General features: G+C 34.0%; 3 protein-coding genes and 1 non-coding gene across 8 annotated transcripts; 1 reads left to right on the forward strand and 3 right to left on the reverse strand.

Moving 5' to 3' along the window:
• Positions 1 to 4088: 4088 nt before the first annotated feature.
• Positions 4089 to 7138, forward strand: LOC104907262 (aluminum-activated malate transporter 10). The gene is made up of 6 exons (XM_010696200.4): positions 4089 to 4655; positions 4775 to 4915; positions 5280 to 5552; positions 5651 to 5769; positions 6062 to 6205; positions 6301 to 7138. The coding sequence occupies exons 1-6, from the start codon at positions 4325 to 4327 to the stop codon at positions 6781 to 6783; spliced, it is 1491 nt and encodes a 496-aa protein (XP_010694502.2). The 5' UTR covers positions 4089 to 4324; the 3' UTR covers positions 6784 to 7138.
• Positions 7036 to 12570, reverse strand: LOC104907179 (hypothetical protein). 2 transcript variants are annotated; one of them, XM_010696103.4, is made up of 2 exons: positions 12155 to 12570; positions 7036 to 7941 (listed from the first exon to the last, which is right to left on the reverse strand). In XM_010696103.4, exons 1-2 carry the CDS (start codon positions 12246 to 12248, stop codon positions 7253 to 7255), a joined length of 783 nt encoding a protein of 260 aa, XP_010694405.1. In that variant the 5' UTR covers positions 12249 to 12570; the 3' UTR covers positions 7036 to 7252. The 2 variants fall into 2 exon arrangements, with proteins under 2 accessions (XP_010694405.1, XP_048489620.1); XM_048633663.2 differs by lacking the exon at positions 12155 to 12570 and adding an exon at positions 8247 to 10301.
• A 1727-nt stretch (positions 12571 to 14297) lies between these two features.
• On the reverse strand, positions 14298 to 22620 carry LOC104907115 (bifunctional fucokinase/fucose pyrophosphorylase). 4 transcript variants are annotated; one of them, XM_010696022.4, is made up of 7 exons: positions 22124 to 22620; positions 19594 to 19873; positions 18709 to 19073; positions 17693 to 17819; positions 16196 to 17209; positions 15308 to 16044; positions 14298 to 14921 (listed from the first exon to the last, which is right to left on the reverse strand). In XM_010696022.4, the coding sequence occupies exons 1-7, from the start codon at positions 22490 to 22492 to the stop codon at positions 14523 to 14525; spliced, it is 3291 nt and encodes a 1096-aa protein (XP_010694324.2). In that variant the 5' UTR covers positions 22493 to 22620; the 3' UTR covers positions 14298 to 14522. The 4 variants fall into 4 exon arrangements, with proteins under 4 accessions (XP_010694324.2, XP_019107980.2, XP_048504596.1 ...); XM_019252435.3 differs by lacking the exon at positions 22124 to 22620 and adding an exon at positions 22091 to 22111; XM_048648639.2 differs by lacking the exon at positions 19594 to 19873 and having other exon boundaries at positions 22124 to 22263.
• A 109-nt stretch (positions 22621 to 22729) lies between these two features.
• On the reverse strand, positions 22730 to 22803 carry TRNAV-AAC (transfer RNA valine (anticodon AAC)). Its single transcript has one exon. It is a non-coding gene; the product is annotated as a tRNA-Val (tRNA).
• Positions 22804 to 27496: the final 4693 nt, after the last annotated feature.

Raw genomic sequence — 27496 nt, forward strand, 5'->3', positions numbered from 1 at the left:
TAATATTACTATTTTAATAATTAGATTTAATAATATAATAATATTTAATAATAAGAATAATGATTGGGTCGGACCGCTCAAAATTGCATCATAAACCATTTTAATTTGACGCGATTTGATTGGTATATGGGCTAAAAAACGTGGGTTTATTTGTGCTTTTGACCTAAATCATGTTCCTTCTAATAATAATAGTAATAATAATGAGTAAAGCTATAATAAACAAAATAATATATAAAAATAATAATAATAATACTTAATAATAATGATACAAAAATAAATAATAATAATCATAAGAGTAATTAGTAAAAATAAATTAGACCAACATAATAATAATATTTAACAAAATGGTTATAAAAGAATGAAGCTGAACTAAACTAAACTGAAATGAAAATAAGTTGCGGAGAATAGACCCTACAAAAGAAGCATGCATGGTGAATATTGAAAACAATTGAGATGGAGAGGACTTCAAAGTCCAAAATTTGAGTTTTCCCTTAACATTATTAACAAAGTTGACTAATCAAGATTGTCCCTTACACCCTTTAATATTAGCAAAAATTTGATTTTAAGCGAAAATAAGGGCAGTTTGATCTTTGAAATTGTAAGTAGTTATTTAGTTGACATATATATATATATATATATATATATATATATATATATATATATATGCATGAGTTTTATCAAATAGAACAATAAGACATAGATTATGCATGAGAAGTTGAGTTTTCTTAAAGTTTAATCATGCAATGCACGGATAATAGGTCATTTTTAAATTATTCTTAATACAAGATCATAAATTTTAGAACATAGGCGAATACTTACACCATGATGAAGCGACATAAAATCTTAGAAATTCATAAAACAAAAAAAAAATTACGTGCAATTTGCATGGGTCTCAAAGCTAGTAAAATTAGTAAAATAACAAAAATAAATTATATTTTATCTTCAATGCAATATCACATGGCTTGCTTATTTTTATAACACAGAAACTCCGATACAACAACGTACGAGCCCATAATACAATATCTTTAATGTATGAGATACATTGTGTGAGAAAATCACCATCTTGTAAATTTGTTATTGTTATTACTTATTAATAAGAACCTTGTCGTAAGATTGTGTTGATTACTTCATCCACAGTCCACAGCATCTATGATACCCTCTGTGACTCTGAGCAAGTGTCAACAAAAGATCCAATTAGATTATCTTCATATTATCTAACATAATAATACTATATGTTTCTTGGAGTCTTAGGACCACTTTGATCAAAATTTCTTTTTAACGAGGCAATACAGTCTATTGATGTATTTATGGAGGTACAATCATTCTTTACTAATATGCAGGTTGATAGTCTGTTAACTGTTTCACCAACCATTTGAAATTTTGAATAACCAATTTTATGTAGTACCATTTATGTCGAATAAATGAATAACAGTAATGTATTTTTATTGGCTTGTGCATAATACATTCCCCACCATTCACCAATATGATATTTCTGCATCTGCATGCACAAATATAAGCTATTGGAGAACTTATAGACGACTAGATGATCGAGTTAGAAAGAAGTATGCTCAAGTTATTATCAACTCACACAAACATATTTTAGTTCTTAAAATTAAAAAAAACACTTATATACGTGAGAACGGTAATATATGAAACTATATTAAGCATAATAATAATAAGATATCTATACCAACTTGGCCAAGACGATATTGTTTTTTACTTCATAATAAGATAGTGAGCTACTTGAATAGTCAAAAATAAAGAATTTCAAGAACTCAACGCCTAATTCACTATAAAGATCCAAAATCCTGATTTGTTAAATCTTTACAGACTAAACTCGATCACATCTACCTTCTTTTTTTTTTTTTTTTTTTTTGAGGGGAACCCATATAAAGGTGATTACTTCAATAAATCGGAACGAGCACCATAAATATCTACCTTCTTGATGCATGCATGCTTAGATAGAAATTCAATTTTATTCGAATATATATATTTTTTATAGAATATGGGGGAGATGTATTTATTTAAAACAAAAGTTGAGTGACACAAGTGTAATATCGCATTGTCACGCATGATGCCAACATGGCAATTAGTAATTAGGCACAAGTAAAAAACTAATTAAAAGAAACATCAAAAACTAACTATCTTCTGATAGGTAAGCTAGCTTTTCAAATCCAAGTTTGTGGAGAGAAACAATCCACTTATTACTTATACAATAAGAGGAGAAATCAAAATCTTCCTCTATCAAGCATTCAATACTATATCACCTAAGAGACTTCAATGGTGGACATTGTCTCATTAGTTTTACAATGGACCGTTAATAAATATTACTATACTCTTACTATAAAGTATTCCCTTAGTTATTACTTAAGTACACTACATGATGCAACATTAGAAAGTTGGATCAATAAAATGAAGTTGATAAATCTTTAAAAATATGAGAAATTAGAGTTCATTCATCATACATCTGGATGTACCTGCTGGTACACCTAGAATTAATTTTTGCTCATCTGTTTAGTTAGAACTCTAGCTCCTTTTTTGTATATTTTGTTCATTTGGATGATTTTAAATGAGTAATGAGTAAGAAAATAGTCTTGGATGTACCATGTTAACGGTACACCTGGGTATATAGCCGGTAATTTTTTTTTTTTAGAAATTAACCATTTCTTTTTAAAAATTTTAATTAGAAATTGCTTATGGAAAGCTTTCTCCACTTAAACGCACTAATGAAATGAAAGTGCCAAATTAGGTTTTACTTATCCCTTTATTTCTCATTCAAGCATATATAATGACAAACATTTTGGGTTTGTCCCCTCTTCTGCACCCAAAAGAAACATGTAATGACGTGCAATGAAGTCAACTAACTTAATGATATTTGTTTTTGGTGAATTTAGGTCAATCTAGCTTAGTTTTGTAGGTTCAATTGAATATAAGAGTGTATACTTTCTAAAAAAAACAACTATGTTAATGAAAAGTCAGTATAATTTTGCAGGATATTCCAATTTAGGAACTACTTTCTTTGATAGAAAATTAGGAGCTACTTTTAATTGAACCACACTATAGACAATAGCTTCTTCATATAGAAACGCTATAAAGGAATAAATTACATAAGACTGTAAAATGGATGCATGCAATGTATGTAACGATGCATATTATACTCCTTCTACCTATATATAATACGTAAATTCTTATGTTGCACAGTCTGTCATAGTCATATCACTATTAGTTGAACAATAAACCGTTCAATATATAAAAAATAGATAAAAATTAGGCTATAAAAAAGTTACATGAATAAATCTCACTAATTATGTTAAAATATTTAAAAGTTAACAAAAATACTTAAAACATGAATGATCTTGATTAGACGGTTCCACAGGAGATCGAACATATTTAAAGAGTCCAAGTCAAATAGAAATAAGTTTCGGTACAATAGAATTGTGCATTAATCTCTATTATATAAGGGAAGGGGGGAGGAAGATGGTCCTTAATGATCTAATGGAATTAAAAAAATTACAAAAGAAAGCAATTTAAGAATCCTTTTTTCATTTCAACTTTGCATTTTACGTGAATACAAAACACTATTTTAAAATTAACGCACGCATCGCGTGCATATAAGGTTAAGTGTATATAGACTGCATGCAGAGAGGAATTGGAGGGACAAAAATCAGCAACAGGAGTCAGGAGCAAACATTTTACGATCAGTTCATGTTGTGCTTCACATGAAGTCACAATATATAAACAACGCAAAATGGTTGATCCATATTTAAGCATATGCATTGGTTAATTTATATCAATTACTAAAATAGCAATTTTGAAGCATTATCTCAGTCTTGAAGGATATAACAATGAAATGGTGGTGTCAATTTCCATGATGGATCATTTCCTACCGTCAGACTCCAATCATCCCCACTTATCACTAAGGACAATTTGAAGGACCTAAATTTTTTGTTTTGGATAATTGAAAAAGATAGTGGGATGACACTTCAAAAATATTAGGTCATGCTAATTAGCTCTTTATTTCCTCTCAAATATATACATAGTATATATATAAATAGTAAGAAGCTAACATCTCCAAGATCATAGAGCTTTCTCATACATCACATTTGTAGTACTTCAGCCAACACTCAGAAGAACCTTCTAATAGCGCTCTTTATCTTACCTACCTACTACCTCTTTAGAACGTACCATTGTCTGTACTTGTATATGACAAGCTAGATAACTATTATCATATATGATAAGAAGAGTTACTCAAAGTCCATAAGAATATTGTAGGACAATTTTCTGTTTCTACTAAGTTATCTTGAGTACTTAATTACTAGCTAAAATGGCAGCCGGAGAAGGAAAGTCCGGAAGTTTAGAATGGAAGATCAATGTTTCTAACGGGACAACGAAGGTTCTAGAGCCCGAAAGAGGGTTAGCAGGACGAGTGTGGCAGAAAGTACAGAGTTTGATCATTATGAAAGCATGGAAATTTCTGATAGATTGTTGGAATATAGGTGTGGCTGAGCCAACAAGATTTACTCATTGTCTGAAAGTTGGACTTTCTCTTACAGTTGTGTCATTGCTCTATTATATGAGACCTTTATATGATGGTATTGGAAAAAATGCAATGTGGGCAATTATGACAGTTGTGGTGGTATCTGAATATACAGTAGGTAAGTTTTTTCGTGTACTATAAGTACTCTAGATGTCATGTTTTTATATTATGTAGCAGAGTTATTTGTAACAAGAGTATATATAAGCTTAATGTTATGCATATCTGTATTCATCGCAGGATCAACTATATACAAAAGTATCAACAGAGCTGTTGCAACAACTATTGCAGGATCATTAGGTGTTGGGGTTCATTGGGTAGCAAGTCACTGTGATAGAGTATACCAGCCTATTATCCTTGGAGTTTCTGTGTTCATTTTTGGTGAGTTGATTAATCCAATATAGCTTATAATTGTAGACAACAGCTATAATTTTGAAAAAACAATAAAAACACCACCTGTTACGGATCATTGGTATTATGATCACAGTCTACACAAGTGTACATGTACTTCTAAGACACTCCGTTTAAAGAAGGAAAATTATATATGCAACTCTTCAGGGCTGCATGTAAGTAACTAAAGGTGAAAACATAAAGCAATAACTATGCGTGATTTTGTTATAAATTCTTAAAGTAATACTATCTTAGGAGATTTAGGATTGTATATATCAAAGTTGTTACAAGAAACTTGAGCTTGAGCTTGAGCTTGTGCTTACATATTGTGATGAGCTCGACTTCATGCATGCAGCTTCAGTAGCCACGTTTACTCGTTTCATCCCAACGGTGAAGGCTCGATTTGATTATGGTGCCTTGATTTTCATCCTCACGTTCAGCCTAGTCTCGATCTCAGGCTACCGGGTAGATGAGTTGGTCATGCTGGCTCAGCAAAGGGTAAGCACAATTGCGATTGGAATATCCCTGTGCATCCTCGTAAGCATGCTGTTCTGGCCTGTTTGGGCAGGAGATAAACTTCACAATCAAACCATTAGCAACCTTGAAAAACTTGCCATTTCCTTGGAAGGTAATTTATACACCACAAAATGAATAATATATGCATGTGCTTGTTACTATGGGGTATAGAGTCATATGTCTCACAACTCACACAATTTTCACACTCAGGTTATATAGCTGAGTACTTCAGCACTGAGGAAGCTGCACAGATTCCACAGGAAGTTTTGAACAAAAAGCTGCAAGGATACAAGTGTGTGCTGAACTCAAAGACAACTGAAGAGTCTATGGTAACTAGATCACAGACTCGCAACAATTAAAAACTCCGTCTGTCCCATAATTATCTTCTTGTTAACTATTTTTGAAATTCCCGATATTATTTTCCTATTAGCTACTTTAACTTAAAATATATATAAAAATGAACCCGCATGTCATGTGAGTCCCCAATATAGTAACATTAGTTATCTTTAATAAGCATGACAAAGCCTTCTAGGAAATATTAAGGGACGGAGGGAGCATGATCTAGATTTCGTTCGCAGTTAAAATAAAAGGAAAACTTAATACTTGTACCTCCTGAATCAGGCAAACCTTGCTATATGGGAGCCAGCGCATGGACGTTTCTACTTCGGCTATCCATGGAAGCAATACCTAAATATTGGTGCCGCAACACGGAGCTGTGCTTATTGCATTGATAATTTAAACAGCTGCATAGACTCCAAAATGCAGGTAAACAATCTATCAAGATTTTTGACTTAAAGGGTAAAGATCAAAGTTAAATATAGTCACAGAAATATTTAAACTTTCACATCTATGAAACACAGGCACCTGAATTATTGAAGAAGCATATCAATGACAAATGCACAAGATTAAGTTTTTACTGTTCAGAGGTGTTAAGAGAATTAGCCACAGCAATAAAGACAAGGAAAAGATCATACAATATTGATTTGTCAGTTGACAAAATGATCTTTGAAGTAGAAGAGTTCCAAAATGCTCTAAAATCGCTTCCTTGTGAGTTTGTTCTTCCATTGTCAACACCTGAAAACTCTATTGACAAAAATGGTGAGAAGATAGAGAACCCAAATCAAGCAACCCTGTTGGAGGTTTTGCCATTAGGTATGCTGGCAACGTTATTGATCGAAATTGTAGCCAGAGTTGAAGAGGTTGTTCAAGAAGTTGATAAACTCGCAGACATGGCCGAGTTCAAGATACAGAAAGAAAAAAAATTGCAAGACATTCAACCAAGTGAGAACAATCAAACAAAAAACCAAGGTCAAGAAACAATGAAGGCCATTGAAGAGGTCTGAGCTTTTGACCTTTAGCCATGGACCAAGAATATTTGCTAGTTACTTCATGTAAAGACCATCTGATATATGTGGTGCAACGCGCGTTTTTTTCACTCTTTTGTATGTCGAGAACATCCGTTACACTACAACTTATTGATCACAATATAGATTATAGATACAGATGAGTTTTATTCTTGTTCAGCTACAATTCGTAGCTTCGTTTGAAAGTTCATATAATAAGGTCACTTTGGGAGAGGTTTTGGCAATACAGGGTTACTTTGGAAAATACCATATGCAAAAGTAAGCATGAACTTCCATGATTTCGTTCATTGGCAATTCACTTACAAGTTACAAGGTTTCAAGTAATAGATATCAACGTGAGCAAAAAATATTTATTTATGTATTGACTGAAGTCAATACTACACTTGTCAATTCTAATGAGAAGATATGTACTTGGTTCAATGAGTGTCACAGATACATCATGTATGTGTCACAGGGTAATCAGATCACTTGAAGATCCCTCGTCAGGAGTTTCTTCTTCCTCGGAGCCATTCCAACCAAGATTAACAGCAAGGTCCTCTACCGCTACCTTAATCACATCACTGCGGACACCAATATCTGTAGCATAACGACTCATGCAGTACATTCCGGCTGTCACAGTAGCTACACCCACAGGACTTGGCATCAGCAACTTGAGAGGAGAAGAAAGAAGAGCAGCCAGTGGGGCCCCGATGACAGAAGAAGCCTGACCACTTCTTCCGACCCCTAAATTTTCAACTATCAATAGACCAGTTTTACAATACAAAGCAAAGTCCTCACAGTTGTTCTGGAATACATCATAGTTCCCAAACCCATTCTGAAGAAGATGCATAGCCCGGTGGATGACAGTTTCAGGCGGGTCAGGTTGGGCGGTGGTGCACGTTCCACCCCTTAATTTGGCAAGGAAAGCAGATGGGGTGACTTCATATTCGAATAAGTAGAGTGATCCATTGCCAAGAAAACAGTCTAGACAAGAGAGGACAACTCCACTGTTTGGTTGCCTAAATCCACAATCAGGAAAAGTTGGACATGAAGAAGACATGCCCTTCACAAGATCAGAACTGTCAGAAGCCTCCGCACTCAGATTATGGTTACGGTCAGGAGTGAAGTGAACAACTTTGCTTCCACCAACAAATATGCCTTCAATAATGGAAAACAAGTTGTAGTCAGAACATTCTGTTGTTTGAGGGAGTTGGCCAACAATTTTGGCCAATGAAAAGAGCATAGGAGCAGTAACAGAGTGCATGTTCTCAACAAACACATGAATTAAGAATATATGCAAGAGTATTACACTCACATAGAAAGTTTTACCAGTATAAAGCATGCGATAAATGTATCATAATTGCTTTGATCCAACAAGATATACATTGTATACTTGTAAATACATATACTTCCTCCGGTTTTAATACTTGCAACATTTCCTATTTTAGGAAGTTCTCTATTACCTTGCAACATTGACATTTTGTCCAATATATATTCTCTCTCTCTCTCTCCTAGCACATGGGGCTTCTTTTTAAACCCTTTCATCTCGTTGGTCCTTGTGCACATTCCAACATTGCAAGTATTGAAAAACAGAGGAAGTATATTAAAAAGTAAAATTATGCGGAAACTCGAAATGCCTCGTTATAAGGTAAAATAGTAGGCTAAACATATTGATTTTTGTTCACCTCAAATCAATTCTTATATAAACTTAATGGAAAGCTCTGGACTGATTTTAGCATTTAGATTTGAGTTGAGCTTAATTAGCCCCTTATATGAGCTTATTTGCACTTGATATTTCTAAATTTTGTTTTCTAAGGTGAAAAGAACAAAGCATAAATACAAACTAAGGCCTCATTCTGTTCAACATAAGAGTTGTAATTTCAAGAGATCAAGTTCAGATAAGAGAGGTTTCGTAAAGTTCAGATAAGCTCATATGAGAGCAGATAAGTTCTCATCTCTTATAAATTCATATAATGGCCAATAAGTAGAGATAAAGCCTACCATATTGACTCCACAGCTATAAGTAAGATAACTATAGTTCAATTACAGGCTAAATAGTTCTGATCAGGAGTAAAAAGTTATACTAAGGGCAAATTAGGCTTCATTCTTTTCCGTTGAAAAGCGCTCATCTGACTTGATTTGAGCATATTAGTCCTTATGTCAACTGATTGTTCCCTACTAGAACATATTGGCCCTAGTCTGCAGCTTATCTAAACTTATTGGCCTTAATTTCAACTTATTTTTCCTGAAACTAAGCCTAAGTTTCGTAGTTATAAGGAAATCATCAATATTGTCATTGTACATCCACTGTAAAACCATTATTGGTGCCAAGGTTGCCTTATTCTCATAATCCAAGCATAGTTTCTATTAGGTTTTATGTCTAAATTCTAATTCGTCTTACTTTGGCCTCCTGAAACACCACAGACGTTAGAACAAAATATGACCCTCCCCAAGCCATGAACTACTCAATCTTAAAATTTCGTCTTACTAAATCGGATATAAATAATTTTCTTTTATAAAAAAAAAAAGGCAAAAGAACTCCTAAATGTTGCTCTTGCGCATAGTTTTATGTGAAGGAATGAATACTTTGACTGTGAATTCATACGTAGGAATTAGATGAAATCCCTTCATTTAAAAGTTAAAACATAAAGCATTGAATGATGAAGAGAAACGGCAATCCCTTTGACTTTTGGTTCCCCTCTGATTTAGTTTTTGCAGGAGAAAGTATTAACCCTTATCGTAATGATTTGACTGTATCCTAAAGAAAAGCATATCCACAATAGCAACATATCAGTGCTCAGAAAGTCCCTTAAAGTGTTAGCAAAGAAAAAGAGAAAATTACTCCATACAACCCATTTCATCAACAATTTATTTCTTTACACCTTATAATCCTACTTGTTCTTCACTAGGCCTCATATTAGCCTACAGATTGTGTACCCTTCTATTAGTATCAGTACCATAAGGAGCAAACAGTCAATAAAAACCTTTCACCCAACAGAATTTGGTCTTCCAATATCTACTAATAATTGACAAATTAATGGCAAGTTGGCTGCTTGTTGTTGAGTACATAAATAGAAGGGAAGTGACGACCAAACAAAGATCTGACAAGATGTTTAACCCAAATTATTAGAGAAAATGCCAAGAATCCAGCATGCCCAGCAAGCTAGTGAGGTCCCATAATTGATCCATGAGATCCCTTCAAAGCGCTAGTGTGAACCTCTTTCAAGAATGTGTTTAGGGAAGAGTTGATAATTAATAAAAACGACTTCTACATGGAGAATCCTCCTTGCAAAATCATCCCATTCATTCTTCTACAGGCTACAGAATATATGTACTCGATCATTTGCACCAAAAATAAAAAGCACAGATAGTTTGTAGACAGATCCCCTACCTGACCTCAACCCAACTGTGAACTGCGAAAAAGGAAAATGGAAAGACAGAAAACAGAAGCAGAAGGATCCGGAAAAGATGAAATACGGAATCAATTAACAGCAATTAAAGCATTCAGCATTGAGAAGATACCCCCCCCCCCTCTCCCTTTCTACATTCACATCATCAGAAAGACTGGCAAGAGCCCAGCATGTCAACAAGATCCCCTATCCCAGATTATGAATCAATGTTAAAGAACGCATAGAAAGTAGAAATTGTCTTCCTATCCTCCATTGTGTTATGTTATATCCCATAACCATGTTCTAATAGCCAGATGCATGATATCTTTCCCATATCCTATATAAAAGATATCTCTATGTCCTTCTCAGGTTTAAGGGGGTGTATAGGACTACAGATGCTTTATGCTCAAGCCTTTTATTCTACAAAATGGTATATTTGGCATTAATTGCCTTCTTTTGATCTTCTATCATATCAGATGGCTTCTCATATGAATATTCACTAGTTCCAAACTTTCTTTAAGAAAAATATACATTCCCAAAAGAAAAAAGATAGCTATCTTTCTAGAATAGATAGATCACAAAACCAAATCACAGGCGAAAGTGCTAAGTGAGGGACAGGTGTTCATTGTTGACCTTTAAAATGTGTCCTATAAGGATATAATGCTCAGAGCATAAACCAACTGTCTAAAGTTGATTATATGGTGACAAGAATGATGTGATCACACGATCTTATAGTAATGCACTTTGCACTACTCATTTTCCGTATTTCGTGGTGTATAAATACTTTATGCTCAAGCCTTTTTTTCTACAAAATGGTGTATTTGGCATTAATTGCCTTCTTTTGATCTTCTATCATATCAGATGGCTTCTCTTATGAATACTCAATAGTTCCAAACTTTCTTTTAAAAAAAAAACATTCCCAAGAAAAAACATAGCTATCTTCTAGAATAGATAGATCACAAAACCATATCACAAGCGAAAGTGCTAAGTGAAGGACAGGTGTTCGTTGTTAACCATTAAATTTGTCCTATAAGGATATAATGCTAAGAGCATAAACCACCTTGCTAAAGTTGATTATGTGATGACAAGAATGATATGATCACACGATCTTATAGTAATGCACTTTGCACTACTCGTTTTCCGCATATTTTTCCTCTAACATATCTCTTTATAGAGTGAGTCTAGTCTGATTCAGCTTCAGCATCGTCCAAAAATTGTTGCAAACATGATAAGCACATCATCCTTCCAAAGCCACTTAATGGACCAACAGATATCAACAAAATAACTTAATTGCTTCATGGTGTCCTACAAGAATAAGCCCAAGAATGTAGCATACTCACACATAATTCCACTAAAGTTTCAAACATATCCAATTATCTCCAAATCAATTAACTTCAACTTTGAAAATAATATAATCAACCCCAAAATATCTATCCTCTAAAATGACTAATTCAACAAGGCAATAGGCCCACTCATATATCACATCATATAAACTTTTTGCTGCTTTCTGAATTCCCAATACAACAAATCACACTTCAATATCACTCCCTTCTCCAATCTCACAAGTCACAGCCATCAATGATAAGTAAGAACAACCCACTAACTTGATACTTTGGACAAATTCTCACAAAAAAATTTGCCTGATTCTTTTCTTCCAAATATCATTTTCCTCAGATATTCATATTTTACCCCATTGTAAAGAATGCATACCTCAATGAAAGAATCCAACTTTCTTACAATTAAGGCAAATTAGCCAAATCCCATATAAAAAAAGTAAATAAAAATTCAGATAATACTATAATATTATAAACAAAAACATGATTTCTTTCATAGTAACAAATCAAACAATGCAAGAAAAATAAGAGGATAATCAAAAAAATGACCTAAACCCATAATTACTGCACTAAAAATGAGCCAAAAATTACATACTTTATATAGAATTAAGCACTAAAAATCAAAAGATTGATGAGAGAAAAGAGTACCATGATGAGAGTAAGTAAAGACAGCCCTCCAAGTGTAGATATGATCCCCTGATTTAATCTCTTCCCTCTCCACCTTGTGACTCAGTAAACCCATCTCTTCACCTCTTTCTCTCTCTAACTTTCTCTCTCTTACTCTGCTTTTGCTGCTAAGTCAATGTTGATCAGTTGAAATTTGGGAGACTAGACTAGATTAATGTTGGTAAATGTGGGTCTAAATTATCCGACCAAGACAAAATTAGTTAAGCAAATACTCAACAAGAATAATCAAAGTTATATTATATGTACTAATTAAGAGAACCCAGAAAATGGTGGATGAATGATGATGTATGATGGATGATGATGAATGGTGATGATGATGGGTGAATTTTTTTTAGTACGGGCTTTCTTTTTGACAAATGCTTTATGGTCTGACTCGTAGAATGTGAGAGGGTGCTTTTTAAGCCGTTTGATGTGGTCATTGGTTTTTTTTTCAAAAAAAAAAAAAAATTGTTAGCTTCATTATTGCATGATTACTGTGATTCTATGTGTGTAATTTAAGCAATTAGATTCTCAATTACGATGCAACAAATGTTGAAGGCTTGAAGCAATGCCCTAGCTGGCTAGCTCCACTTGATAGGGAACTAAGGAATCCAAAGAGGAAAAAAAATATTTCGTCATAGTGATATGAATTCTCTATATTGAGTCGGTCTAAATTAATAGCGCGAATAATCTTGTGTTATTTACGAGTTTAGGAGTACTTTGATAATTTCACTTGTCATATAGTGTAAGTCTTACATTATTTTCGCTTTGTTAGCTAATGAACTGTTCAAAGATAGTCGTTCATAAATTATTAGGTGTTCCTGCAAGCACTAAAAATCTTGTTCCAACTTTCACATATACTATACATGGACAAAAATCCTTCATAATATGAGCTATACATGCATTATATTATTTATGGGAGCAATGCTCTTGGTTTTACTGAATCAACAAGGGAGATATCACTAGCATACAGATTCAAAGAGTTGGGCACTTGAAAGAGTTCCAAAAATAAAAGGAGTTTGCAAAACCACAACCAACTAATAAGAAGTAATTCCTCGGTTTTAAAATAGTTGACACAGTTTGACTTTGCACTATTTACCCAATTTCTTTAGACCGTGTTTTGTGATTTTTACATAAGAAAAAATATAGTAATGTGAGATCTTGTTAGATTCGTCTCGACTCTCGATATATACTTTCAAAATATCAACTTCTTTTAACTTTAAATACGAGATATTGGTTATTAAAGTTATAGTCATATGAAATCTTGTTAGATTCATCTCGATATATACTTTCAAAAATATACTCTTGTTAAATCTTGCTAGATTCATCTCGATCTTGTTAGAAATATTGGTTATTAAAGTTATCCATTGACAATCTTGCCTAGAGAAGTATGTCAAGTATTTTGAAAATAAAAAGAAGTATTATTTTGAGCCACAACATAATACAAGACAAATTTAAAATAACACTCTGTTAAATAAAGATAACACGTCGATATGCAATAACTATTTAGATCATAAAATAGTCAAGAGAATAACTAGTAAGAGCATCCACAATGGAGAAGAGGTCCTCTTCCTCTTATATTTTCTCTCTCCTTTTCTCCTCTTGACACCTCATTTTCTCTTTCCTCCACCTCATTTCCCACTAACTCATCCTTTTCCTCTTAACATCTCCATATATTTTTCTACAACAAAGAGGATCATCTTCTTCTTACTTTACACATACCCCACAAACTTAAACAACTATCAAGTGGGCCCACTACAAAAAAAAAAAAAAAGAAATTCAGCATTTCTTGTGAAAATGCAGCAAAACAAAGAGAAGGAGCTGCGTTTTGCATCTCAGTCATCATCTTCTTCGGCACAAGGGCCGAGGCTCCATTTCCTATACAAAAAGAGGATTTCCTTCAATCCTCTTGCTTTGGTCTACAATGGAGAGGAGCTTCTTTTTGAGGAGAGAGAGAGCTAAAAGGAGATAAAATCCTCTCCATTGTGGATGCTCTAAGATGAAGATTCATTTCTAAGTGAGAAAGAACTTCATATGGCATCTCATATGGCATCCTAAGGGACAAGAATTTGGACCTTTGTCACAAAGGTGGAAGAAAGACTTCAACCAACTAAGTTAACCTTAATTCTTACAAGGGAGTCCATATGAATGGATTCAAATTTGACGTGCACAGTACAGCAAGTTCGTACGTCCAGTGTTTTCAAATGAGTACATGACCTTTACATATTTACTCGATCTTTTACATCTTTCGTGCAGATTACAAAAACCTAATAATTTAGAAGGTATACAAAAGCATGCAGCTCATTAGTAAGGAGGAAAGAATATCAGAAGGATAATTAAACAAGATACATCAGAACCCGGAAAAGATATTCCAATCATAAACTTTCACATCATAATCTGGGCTCTGGGATAACAGATGTCTCAACTCGTCAGCCCGATCAGCATCCTTGGCAAGCAACAATGCAAACCCGCCACCACCAGCACCCACGAGTTTGTAGCCACAACAATAAGGTTCGGCAAACTCAAAAAGTCGATCAACAGTTTCATTGCTACAGAATGGGTCCAGTTCTTGGTGCAGCCTCCAAGCCTCCATCAAAATATCACCCAACTCATTTATGTCTCCATTCATGAGAACTTCCCTCCCTATTTTAGCAAGTTCAGCAAGACGCTTGATGCTGGATACAAGCAAGCTGTCCCGTCTCAGATAGCGGGTGACCACATTCTGCAATACTTTGCGAGCAAGCCGGACCTGCAGTGTGTTGACAATGATATCGAAGTATGGTTATACACTTAGACATTTAGAGTTTCTAAGCATCCACTTTAACCTTCGCCTTTGAAACTCACGCACGTCGTGCATATCATAATGACATTTTTGGGGGAGAGTAGGAAGGAAGAAGTTTCTATGAACTTCCCAAAATACCCCTTATATTTCCAGAAAATTCACAAAATATCTCTTACTTTCCCCAAAATTACAAAACATGCCACTGTGATATGCAACTATTTGCATATTATAATCATAAATTAGAAATCCAAAATAGAAAAATCTTGACCAGTATGAGTTATGCATATTACTCGAGGTCTTCTCTTTGAGCAGATGGATCAGTTGAAAAGAAATGTAAACTTATGAATACTTACTTGACCAGTAAATACCACAAGCAATCTCTGATGCAATTCCAACATCAACTCAGGGGATGCCGAGAGAGGAATGACCTGAAGCCGCAAAGGGATCCCAGGGAAGCTAGTTGTAAATTTGATTCCAGGATATAATCCTCCGATCTGGTCCTGCCAGCCTCCCCCTGTGCCCATAAGCTGCTCCAGTACTAATACTAGTCTAGCAACATTTTCATCCCCATCATCCCCATCAATTATTCGAAGAAGTCCCTTCACCACAGCAGCTGCAAGTATGCTCGACGTCCCCAGGCCACTACCCCGTGGAACATTGGCCCAGGTTTTAATCTCCAAGCCCATAGACTGAAGGTTCTTGTCATGAATAACACCAGTGACAAGCAATGCGCACTTGACAAGCCTAAATGAATCATTAATGTCAAATGGAGGGATAATAGAGGCGAAATCCTGAACAAAGAGCTCATTCGAAGCATCATCACTGATCAACACACCAGCTGTCCTCCTTGTTTTTATAATTGTGCCAATCGGCAAAGAACCTTCCAGACAGATAGCCATGTTAAGAACGCAACCAGCACGCTCTAAACTCCATGGTGGAGTATCACTCCAACCCCCAACAAAGTCTACACGTACTGGTAATTCAACCTTCACACTTCGAAGCAAGTTTTGCTTCTCTGCACCAATGTCAAGTTTGTTGTTGTCTTGTTGTATTGAAGTCGATATGCCATGCGATGCATCCAGAAGATGCTCTATAGGGAGAAAAAAAGTTAAATATTAGAAAACATATACATACATAAAAAAAATAAAAAATAAAAAACTTGCAATTAAGTGAAGCACACCAGAAACTCAAAATTCTCAGACTGACAATGATATCTAATGTTAATTTGAAGTCTAACCTACCTTTAAAACCATATCTTACAGATGAAGCAGTTTCATCAGCAACTGCAGCCCAAACTTTGCTCTCCAACTCGTTTGCCAGTGCTTCAACTCTACAAGCACGGAGAAGATCAACTTTTACCTGGTATGCACGACTTTTAGGAACTATTTTCGACTTATGCACCTGGAGATTGGGACACATTGCCAACAAATCCTTGCAAAGTTCAGCCCCTGACATTTCCATTTGCTGTATCTCTTCACACAGTTGAAACAAGTTACGTCCTAACAATCCATAGTTAATGCATGCCCTTGCAATACCTGCAGCTAGATCAGCTTGATGAGTACTGGAACCCAAGCACATTTTCTGGAAGTCAATGGATCTATGCAGCACTTCCAAACTCACACGAGGAGAATTTTTCCATGTTTTAAGCATGGATTGATTTTCCTGGTCACTCAATCCCATTAACCACGATGCTAACTCTAGCATATTAAAGTAAGGCAGAATTGGAAATATTCTTGCATTCCATAAGCATTTTTCACCAATACCTGTTGAACTCCAGAGATCACTTTCCTGAATGTGTAAATCATTCAGTACCTTCTTCCAAGGTCTACCACAAAATGTCCCATCCTTAGACATTGAGGACTTTGGATTATCATGAAGGCCACAGTACACGACAACACGATCATTGCAATCAGATAAAGGTACCTCCCAAATGCAGTGGCGATCTGGAAGCATAAATCTCACGGAATCTTTCACTACCCCATCAAAGGCGCCAGGAACATTGATACTAATAACAATAGATAGTGAGCCAATTTGTATTCCGCTAGATATGGAAGAATCATAAACGAGAGAATCTTCACCAACTGAGACCCCTGGTGCAATTTTACTGGAAAGAATAATAGCTGACGCTGCAATGTCAGACGTAGTGGTTGCTGGAATAGAGCACAAGTGTCTACGTCCCACAAGTCCAGAGTCAACGCCACTAAGATGATCCAATACTTCACTTGATGTTCCAAAATGCAAAAAGAGCAATTCATCTGCAACAAAATTAGAACAAGACGTCAGCTCCATGAAGCAATACACGAATCATGGCATGTAGGAATTAGATTATTAACTATTAAGTTACAAGGGACACAAACAGAGCAGTTCCCTCCCTCCCATCTCTAACCCCCATTTCCTTCAGTTCCAACGACAATTAGGAATACATGCAACATCAATATGTAAGTGGGACAATGAATATAGTTAAGAGTTAAGACAACTGCAGCTAGACTAGACTAAGGATTAATATTTCATTTTATGGTCACTAGAGCTGAGTTCCATTAAACTTATTCCTCGGAAGCTTTGGTAAATGAACCAAAGCCATGTAGACTTCAGAACTGGAAAATAAAAAACCCTGAAACTCTGAAAGCTGATATACAAAATATGAGTCAATGCAGCATTAAGCAAACACGTAACTGATAAACATGAAAAACATGTCCAATTGACCACTAGTCTTCATTTTTCAGATAATTTTGACATACGAGCACAATAGCTGAACATTCGTTGTTTTCCCAATTTATTGACCAGTTCCACCCCCAATGGTCGCTTCTTTAACCATTCATGTTTGGTGGGCACCCAAGCTGCAACTAGATCTTCGTACAAGCTCATCTGTAGATAATACAAATTAAAATCAGACTGCTCTGTTTACAAAGATCCTCTTCGTCCATTTATAACTATCTAGCAATAAAATCCACTAAATCAAACCATAGAGGTGTTCTGGTAAGAGAATTTTAGATTATTCATATCTCAACCAAGTATATTTAATGAAAGATATGAATAATCAGATTGGAAACACTGAAAGGTAGAAATACATATAACTTGAAAGGCAAAAAAGATGCATAAAGCATAAAGGTAAATGCAGGAGGAACGTAGCAAGACATATGACATCTCCCCTCCCAAACAGGGAAAACTTCAAAGTTCTATCAGAAAGGGAAGTGTCAAATCATACTTCAAAGACCACGGATTAGCACATAAAATGATACAATAAGAATCATGTCGCTGACATGTAAGCAAATAGACACAAGGTGCACATTCTTTGCCACCAAGCAAGCCATTGTTAATTGAAGGCACATCAAAAGTCAAATTGAAAAAGCAATGAGATATTCCACGTACATACCCAAGAGACTGAAGAAACTGGTAAATGATTTGGGCAGTGCTTTAATAGTTCAATTATAAGCAAGTACGAAGTTATTATCAGATCAAGCTGCCTTGTCCATAGTCCACACAGAAGCCTCTGGTAATTTGGTTAGGGTATCAGGAACATATAGTTTCTTATTTGCTAACTTGGGGACACAATAAAAGAGAACAGAAGTGAAAGAACGTACAGAATGAGAAAGATGACCAACCCCACGGAAACAAAGAATACAAGCTTTGCTGTTAGAGTTCATATTTTGAGGTCCTTTTAGCGTTTCAAATCACAAGGCATAACACAAGAATCAATCTGATGGAGAATGATAAAATAATAAATGAAATAGCTTAGAGTTGAATGAAAGCTTGCCTCTCTTTTACTATCCAGAAGCTGCGGAATCAAAGATTCGGCAGACCATGCAAGGTTGACGAGCTCAGCCCATGCTTTACCTCTGACTGCTATGATACCAGTGTCAAGCAGTGTTCTCCCATCATCAAGAAGAGCCTGACTTTGGACAAGCTCCTCCTTACTAGGTTTCTGAAGAAGATTCTCAACTAAACTGATAGGAGAAAAAGCATCTAAACAAGGACTTTTAGACGCCACAACAACGCCATGGTTAGAGGCAATGTCAAGAGTTATAGGAACTGTGATGATGCACGACGCATCCTCTGGAAGATTCATAATAGAGGCATCGAAACATGGAAGGACATCTCCCGTCATGATGAATAATCCACCTACAAGGAAGGAGCAAAAAAGGTTATATAGTTCCTTAAGTACAAAGCACCAGAAAGACAGGGGTGAAGGGCTGCAGTTATATAAAGGTCAAACATAACTTATTAGCATGATTGAGCAAACTCATGAAGAAATAGAAAGCAAGAACCAGAAAAAGGCAAAACCTCATTCCACTATCTCAGCAACATGAAAACCATCACCCACAAACTAGCATAATACATTACACAAGAGATATCCAACAATGTCTTGATTATATTATAAACAAACTAAGATAGTTAGAGGCAGAGGCAGAGACAGAGACAGAGACAGAGTGACAGAATGACAGACATCACTTCAAGTAGCAGGTATTAACATAGGGGTAAGCAAAAACCCTCAGACCTAGGAATCATGCATAATATTGATCACTCCATTAGTAAAAACTTGATAAATCCAGAATTTTTACATCTTTGATTGAGTTTTGAGTTTTGACAGGTTATGAAACTTAACATAAACCAAGATTCAATGCTTGATAATATCAGTAACCTTCATTTTTGAAAGCTTGCCTTGCACAGGATGATATTGCAAGTATATGGTCAAACAGAAGAGGAACTGGGCCATCATGGTCATCTGCTGCCAAATATGGAAGTGGCAGGAAAACCTTTCCCATAGGATTTGCCCATGGAACTCTTTTAGAGTCACCTCCAGCATGCAGCATTAGTATATGTTTTTTTGCCAAAAAATCAATATGAGGCAAGACAGGAGCTCCGTCGTCAAACATTTCACAAGAAGTAGAGTTGACACCTCCATCAGCTCTCTTCAGAGCCTAAATTTTATATGAGAAAGCCAATAAGTAACTGAAGAAAGCCAATGAGACATAACACAAGAAAGCACAGGCAACTATCAGGTACAATGACTCACTATGTCATGATAATGAAACTGAAGAACGCCAAAATAGTCCAACAGCAGCAATTCATAAATAAAAACAACATATTTATACAACATGCCCTAACAAAAAAAGATAAACTAGCTGTATACAAGTGATGTTACAATCTGTACCACAAATCAATTTTCAAGACTGACATAGACTCTGTCATGCACTTTGAATTAATATTAAGCTGGAGTACGCCCTAAGTCCATTCCTGGTTGCAATGCTATCAATTTTCATCTAAACTTCACTCCAAATTACTAAACTGAAACCAAGCATCTAAGTGTCCGCATTCTTTACAAGACCAAGAATGTAGCAGATATTAATCTAAAAAAAATTATGAAAGAATATATTTAAGAAAAATCTCATGTGAATCAGTTACTCTACCCTGACCTAAGTCTACTAAGAAAGCATAATCATATCAATGACCATCTCAAAAAAGCCACAGCAATTAAAAGCTTCATCTATTTGGTGATCACTGATCACAGTTCACAGCACTACATCAACCACTCTACAGGGATCTTAGTACTTTTATTTGAAGGGCTTCCTGTCTGTCAATGTTTTTACCTCAAATATCACTGGGAAGTCAAAGAAGATAATTGAGTAAATCCTACAGTGTACTAAGTTTTGACCATATTCCAGGAACAAAGATCATGAAACCTTCAATCTCCATCCTCTTCAAAGACTTGATTTAGAACCAACACATCAAAGCATGATATAACCTGCCATATTTCACCCATGATTAAGCAAATTTTGTTTCCGCAAAGTCTAGGATAAGATGAGTGTATTGTGTAAGATGAACTAAAAGTCAATCCATGATTGATTAAAAGCCACCCTGTAAATATTCGCGATTCACTGCTGAATCTATTCCAATATAAGCCTTGAAGAGGACTCAAACCTCCACGGCTCTTGAGCACGGAACTCTAAGTCTTGTGTGTCTACCATATAATTGAAGGTGATGTATGGAACACATTAGAAAGGTAGAGTGTTGGTTGGAGCATTTCTACTGCTAAATCATTCAACAGTCACATACACCAGGGTCAGACATCCAATTTCCTGGATTCGAATAATCTAGATTCTTGTAATAGGTTATTCAAGCCCTAACTTTGAGTATGTTTAATTTTATATGATGTCATTTTCACCAAAAAAAAAAATTATCCAGATTCCAAATAATACCTTATACTTACATAAAGTCATCCTATGTACTTTAAACTTGAAAAGTTCTTTATAAACCATATTTAAAAAAAACCTTAAGATACTTTATACATCCATAATACTCTAATTTTTTTATCTCTCTAAATCAAAAGTTAACCTAAATTAATACTTCCACCATCGAATATTGATCCAATCAAAATCCATCAACACTCAATAACAACAAAGAAATAGAAGTAATTAACAACAAAAGCAAAAGAATTACCAGATCACAATCACCATTAGTAGCAATTCTCCTATAATACTATGCAACCTTTTAATTCTCTCTTATCAAAAGTTAACCTAAATTAATACCTCCACCATTGAATATTGATCCAATTAAAGCTCAATAACAATAAAGAAATATAAGTAGTAATTAACAACAATAGCAAAAGAACTATCGGATCATGATCACAGATCAGCATAGCAATTCTCCGATAAGGCGATAATACTCTAAAACCTTTTATTTCTCTCTAATCAAAAGCCAACCTAAACTAATACTTCCACCATTGAACATTGATCCAATCAAAATTCAATAACAACAAAGAAATAGAAGCTATTAACAAGAAGAGCAAAAGAATTACCGGATCATGATCACCGTCAGTAGCAATTCTCCGATAACACTCTAAAACCTTATATTTATCTCTAATCAAAAGCCAACCTAAATAAATACTTCCAACATTGCATACTAATCCAATCAAAATTCAAAAACAACAAAGAAATAGAAGTAATTAAACATTTAACAACAATAGCAAAAGAATTACCGGATCATGATCACGAATCACCATAGCAATTCTCCGATAATACTCTAAAACCTTCTATTTCTCTCTAATAAAAACTTAACCTAAATTAATACTTCCAGCATTCAATACTAATCCAATAAAATCCATCAAAATTCAATAACAACAATAGCAAAAGAATTACCAGAATATGATCATCATTAGTAGAAATTCTTACCAGAATATGATCATCATTAGTGGAAATTCTCTGATAATGAAGAGCGAGCTGATAAATAGCATTAAGAGTAGCGGCACCAGACCCGATGCGGTAACCATGAGGATCCGGAACAGCGAGAGTGACGGTAGAGGCAGCGATGCGACCGAGTCGTTTCGCGCGATTAAGCTGCCATTCGTAAAGCTGAGCTTGCTGAGGGCTAGCTGCCGTCAAAACGACGGCGTCCCAAGTCGGAACCCTAGCGGGATGGCGGACTGATAAGCGTAATCTATACCATGACTTGCGCAAGGTATTGGCAATGTCTGATTTAGGTTGCTTCTTGTGGTTTGTTCTACGAGATTTTCTCTCTCCTCCATTTTTGATGTCTTCCATTGTTGCTGATTTTGCGAGCTTTCAGTGCCGACACAAAGATGAGATAGAGTAAAAAATGCGCGCGAGAGGGAGAAGATGGGGTGATTGCATTGGGATCTGTACTATGCAGTTTTTTTTAATTTTTCTGCCGACTGTTGACGATGTATTATTGCTTGTTACGACGTCGTTTTATAATGGTGTTAATTTAAGAGAGTTTTTTTTTCGGACAAGGTAAAAATATTAAAAAGATTAAAATAATGGCGTCGCCCGGACTCGAACCGGAGACCTTCAGTGTGTTAGACTGACGTGATAACCAACTACACCACGACACCATTTTGTTAAAATTATGCATTTTCATTTAAAGACTCAAATCTATTTGTTGACCAGTCCTAATTTTGGCTCTTTCTAATTTTTTATTTCAAAACTAGTTATTAAGCCCGGGTAAGAACAAAATCAATTTATTAATATAACACTTTATGATAATAACACTTAAAAGGTGCGTTCTGTTCAACTTAAAAAATTAAGTTTCAGGTCCAATAAGTTCAGATAATTTGCAATAAGGTCTAATGAGGGCAATAAGTTCCAATAAGGTCTAATAAGGTCCAATAAGTTTCAATCAGGTGCAATAAGTTTCAATCAGGTGCAATAAGTTCCAATCAGGTGCAATAAGTTCCAATCAGGTCTAATAAGGTTCAATCAAGTCCAATAAGATCCAAATAGTCAATGTTTAATAAACATTTGTTTTATTGTCCATTATTTTGTTATTCATAATTTCATATCTATTAGCTGATTATGTTATTATTAGAATTTTAATTAAAGTACCACAATGATTATATAGTATTATACTTGTATTAGTGTCTATTATTTTATTATTTATTTTATTATGTATATTATTTTATTATTTATTTATATTATGTCTATTATTTTATTATTCATATTACTATTAGTTGATTATGTTATTATTAGAATTTTTTATTAAAGTACCACAATGTATAGTATTATACTTGTATTATTTGATTATTCATATTGTTATTAAATAATATTATAATCATGGTCAAATAATTAAGGTTAACAATAATAATAATTATCATAATTATAATATTTTTCAATTCGTCTTTAAATAACTAGAGATAACATGTTAAATATATACATAGTAAAAAAATTTTGTTAAATTAATTATCATAAGAGATAATCAATAATATTTATTTTTTTAAAGGATGAATTTTATTAATTATTACTTCATAATAAATTTTGAGGGGTAGTATTTACGTTAGGGGTAATATTTATATTATTAATAGTCAATTTTTTTTGTCTAATAAGGTCAAATAAGTTTCAATCAGATTCAATAAGATCTAATAAGTTTCAATCAGGTCCAATAAGGTCTAATAAGTTTCAATCAGGGCCAATAAGGTCTAATAAGTTTCAATAAGGTCAATAAGTTCCAATAACGTCCAATAAGTTCCAATCAGGTTCAATCAGGTCCAATAAGTTGAATCAGGTCCAATCAGGTTTAATAAGTTCCAATAAGTTCAGTTCAGGTTCAATAAGTTCAGTTCAGATAAGGTCCAATAAGTTCAGGGCCAATAAGTTGAATAGAACGCAGCCTAAATACAACTTAACATAGTGGTTAAAACTTTAGTATATATACTTGAGGTCTCGGGATCAAACCTTATGGCTTATACTATGCAATTTCTTAATTTTCTTTATTGTACATGGATTACATGAAGTAAAAACTCTCTAGGGAGAGCGCCACGTGGCACAGTTTTTTGTTTTCGCACGCCTTTTAATATATTTATATAGATTGATATAAATAATCACAACTTTTAACGGTTTTCTAAAAATAATTTCAACTTTTGATTGTTTGAAATAATCCCACTTTAGGGTATTCAATGTGGTAAGAAATAATTGTTTGAAGAATCACCATACTACGGCTATGTTCGTTGAGTTGGTCTTATAAGAGACCGTCTAATTTTAATTTAAAATTAGGCAACATATTAAGCTCAATAGAAAGAAGATAAGTAATGGGCTTTTTGAATAAAGTGATGGGCTTTTTGAATAAAGTGATAAACATAAGTTAGTCTAATTTTAATATAAAATTAGACCGTCTCTTTTAATAACTTGTGATGTTCGTTTCGTCTGGTTTGATTTGATTTTTTTTTTATTTGATATGCTAAACTTTTCTGATTTGGTGTTGTATGATTGAGCTTTTCTGATATGAATAACATCTCTATCAATATGATATCATATCTTGGTCTCTAAGATTTACTAGAACTCCTAACACAGTTTTCTATAAAGAGTTCATATCTAACACAGTGATCCTACTTCATACTTTCCTAAATATAGTAGCTATTTATAATGTAAATGTTAACTAAACACAAAAAAATATTCTCCGTAATATATTAGGAAAATATACTATTACTACCTCTATTTTTCTTCCCTAATAAAATTAAAACTAGAATCATATAATTTTTATCCAAATAGAAACTATAAAGTAAAGATACAAAAATAAAAAGGGAGGGAATTTCGAAAGGAAATTAAGTGAACAAAAACATATCCCACTACAATCTTCATTCTGGATAATAAAATTACTTGCACAAATTGTTTTATGTTCACGAGTTTATCTTGTAAGAGATCGTCTATTTTTAAATTATAATTAGACAATGATAAGCTCAATATTAAAAAGAGAATTAGTCCAATAATAATTATGTTAATTTCTTTTGATGACTAATTTAATCCAATTAATGACTAAATTTACTTTTATATTAAATTAGACCGTCTTTTTTACGATTTTTGTATGTTCACATATTGGAGAAGACAAAACAGATCACACAAAACATGGTGAGAGGAAAGACTTTGAGGCGAAAGAGAAAGTAAGTGATGCAACTTTACGAATCTTGCCTTATGTCAACTCTATTATTGAAGTCAATATTGACTAACAAGGGTAAGGTGAACACTTTTTTAACTTTCTTCAAGTTCCTAATATATATTTGAGATAGTAAAGATTTGAGTTGTGCATTCAAGATAGTTTTGATTATAGTTCTAGTCATATTGTTAATAATTTGATAACAAGTCTTATATTTTTTATTTATTTTTTAATAAGAAAATAGGTAGATGTCAATTAACTTAGTAAAATTGGCCTGTGCAATTCAATATTGGAGAGGAAATTTAGGTGCACTTACAAGCCCAAAGGAGATTCCATACTAAAATTAAATGGCACAAGTCATATACTTACGTGTTAAATTTTCTATTGTCTTGATGGGAGTAAATCATCTTTGGTATACTACTAAGCTAGGCCGATAGTAGCAACTAGCAAGGCAATTTCATATACCAAAACGTATTTGTTTTCGTCTCCCTTCTCTCCCCCAAAAAACCTAGTATTTATTTGACCAATTCACGACTACCATCATTCTTTTGGATGCTAGTAGTAAACCTCAATTTTTACTTTTATGTACAAGTTTTTCTATTTGTCGTCAATAGCAATCCTCCTTAGCGTACTCCTTTCTCTTTGGTTTTTAGAGTTTTTTTAACGCGATTTTTGTTTGTTTTTTTTTTTTTTTTGTCTCTATTAACTTTTTTCTCTATTATTATGTTGCCATCTTTTCTCTAATACCAATTGTAAATTACAAATGTCTTTCAATTAATGAAATTTATGTTTTCCTTTTTAAAAAACTTTGTTATACACTTATTGTAGCAAACTGAAACACTATATATCTCCATATATATTTTTGGTGCATCAAATGATTCAAATCTATCAATTATCAATTCATAAATTCGGTGAAATAGTAAAAGTATATATGTGCATTAACATGAGTATTGACCATGAATTACGGATAAATAAACACAATTGATTACATGAAATTGAGCAAGAACATATTATCGTACTTCAACTCTAAAATATAATACTCACTTGGAACTAGTTTCTTTTTTCTTTTTCTTTTTTGACTAGAACCCACCAGAGGGAAGCTTACTACATTAAATCAGAACGAGCACCAACAACTACAATACTAGGGAAATCACAATCCCAAAGAGTTTCTCCCTCCTCCATAATGGTAGGATGAGCTAAAGTATGGGCTACATTATTGGCTTATTGCTACTACAGTCACTTGAAACTAGTTTCAATTGATAAAAAAAAAAATCCAATTGGTAAAAAAAATAATGGTATTAAGCAAAAATGATTTTTAATCAGTAGTTCGTATAAACAAATACTCACTTTGTTTTTAAAGGATAAGAACCGGCGTTTTACCATCCAAGTTTTAACTAAGGCAAGTAGCACATTACTCCCTCCGTCCCATAATATAGTGCTTGTTTCTTTTTTTACACGGTCTCCAAGACGTAACTTTGACCTTAAATATCTTCAATTCCGTATTAATAAAAAATATAAAAAGTTGATATTATGAAACTAAACATTGAGACGAATCTAACAAGATCCCACATGAATATTTTTTTTTTATATATACAAATAAGAATATTTGGTCAAAAATTTTAAAGTTTAACCCACCAAAAATGAAGTAGGCACTATATTATGAAACGGAGGGAGTATTAACCAAGCTAACCACACCTAATCTTTTAGATGACTCACTCAACTCACTCTATCATCAATTCATCACTAGATACAAAGTGTACCTACCACAATTGGTTCTTAACTTTTTTGACCTTTCTCGTGAAAAACATAGTTATGCTTGAAAGAAACACTTTTGGATCAAATAGTGGGATTCATTCCCACACAGTTGGATGTTCATTAATGTTTAAATTTTTGTGGAACTCTAGAATTTAGCCTTTTATTAAATACACTACTTTTTTTTCCCAAAAAAAAAATACACTAGTACTTTTTTAGTTTTTCCCCTCTCAAACTGGAAGAATTAGCTCGTGAACCAAAAGGCAAGAAAGCCAGAATTAGCTGTCCCACCCAGCGGATTTCGCGACGTTATTCTTGGCCCTGTTACAACTGTTTCCTCATTCTTAAACGACGTCATCTCACCTGAATCTTCCATGCAAAATTTCCAAAACAGTACTGTATGACAACTT

This window comes from Beta vulgaris, chromosome 1 (assembly GCF_026745355.1).
Source record: "Beta vulgaris subsp. vulgaris cultivar EL10 chromosome 1, EL10.2, whole genome shotgun sequence".
Taxonomy (NCBI): Eukaryota; Viridiplantae; Streptophyta; class Magnoliopsida; order Caryophyllales; family Amaranthaceae; genus Beta; species Beta vulgaris.

Bases quoted from the DNA above. Each gene is read 5' to 3' on its own strand.
- LOC104907262 (XM_010696200.4), top strand. From the start codon at position 4,325: ATGGCAGCCGGAGAAGGAAAGTCCGGAAGTTTAGAATGGAAGATCAAT. The intron at 4,656-4,774 runs GTAAGTTTTTTC...TATTCATCGCAG, and splicing joins GGTATCTGAATATACAGTAG to GATCAACTATATACAAAAGT. The intron at 4,916-5,279 runs GTGAGTTGATTA...TCATGCATGCAG, and splicing joins AGTTTCTGTGTTCATTTTTG to CTTCAGTAGCCACGTTTACT.
- LOC104907179 (XM_048633663.2), bottom strand. From the start codon at position 8,349: ATGTGCACAAGGACCAACGAGATGAAAGGGTTTAAAAAGAAGCCCCAT. The intron at 7,942-8,246 runs GTAATAGAGAAC...CCATTATTGAAG, and splicing joins CAAAATGTCAATGTTGCAAG to GCATATTTGTTGGTGGAAGC.
- LOC104907115 (XM_010696022.4), bottom strand. From the start codon at position 22,492: ATGGAAGACATCAAAAATGGAGGAGAGAGAAAATCTCGTAGAACAAAC. The intron at 19,074-19,593 runs GTTACTGATATT...CCTTCCTTGTAG, and splicing joins GCAAGCTTTCAAAAATGAAG to GTGGATTATTCATCATGACG. The intron at 17,210-17,692 runs GTATGTCAAAAT...ATTTTGTTGCAG, and splicing joins AATGTTCAGCTATTGTGCTC to ATGAATTGCTCTTTTTGCAT.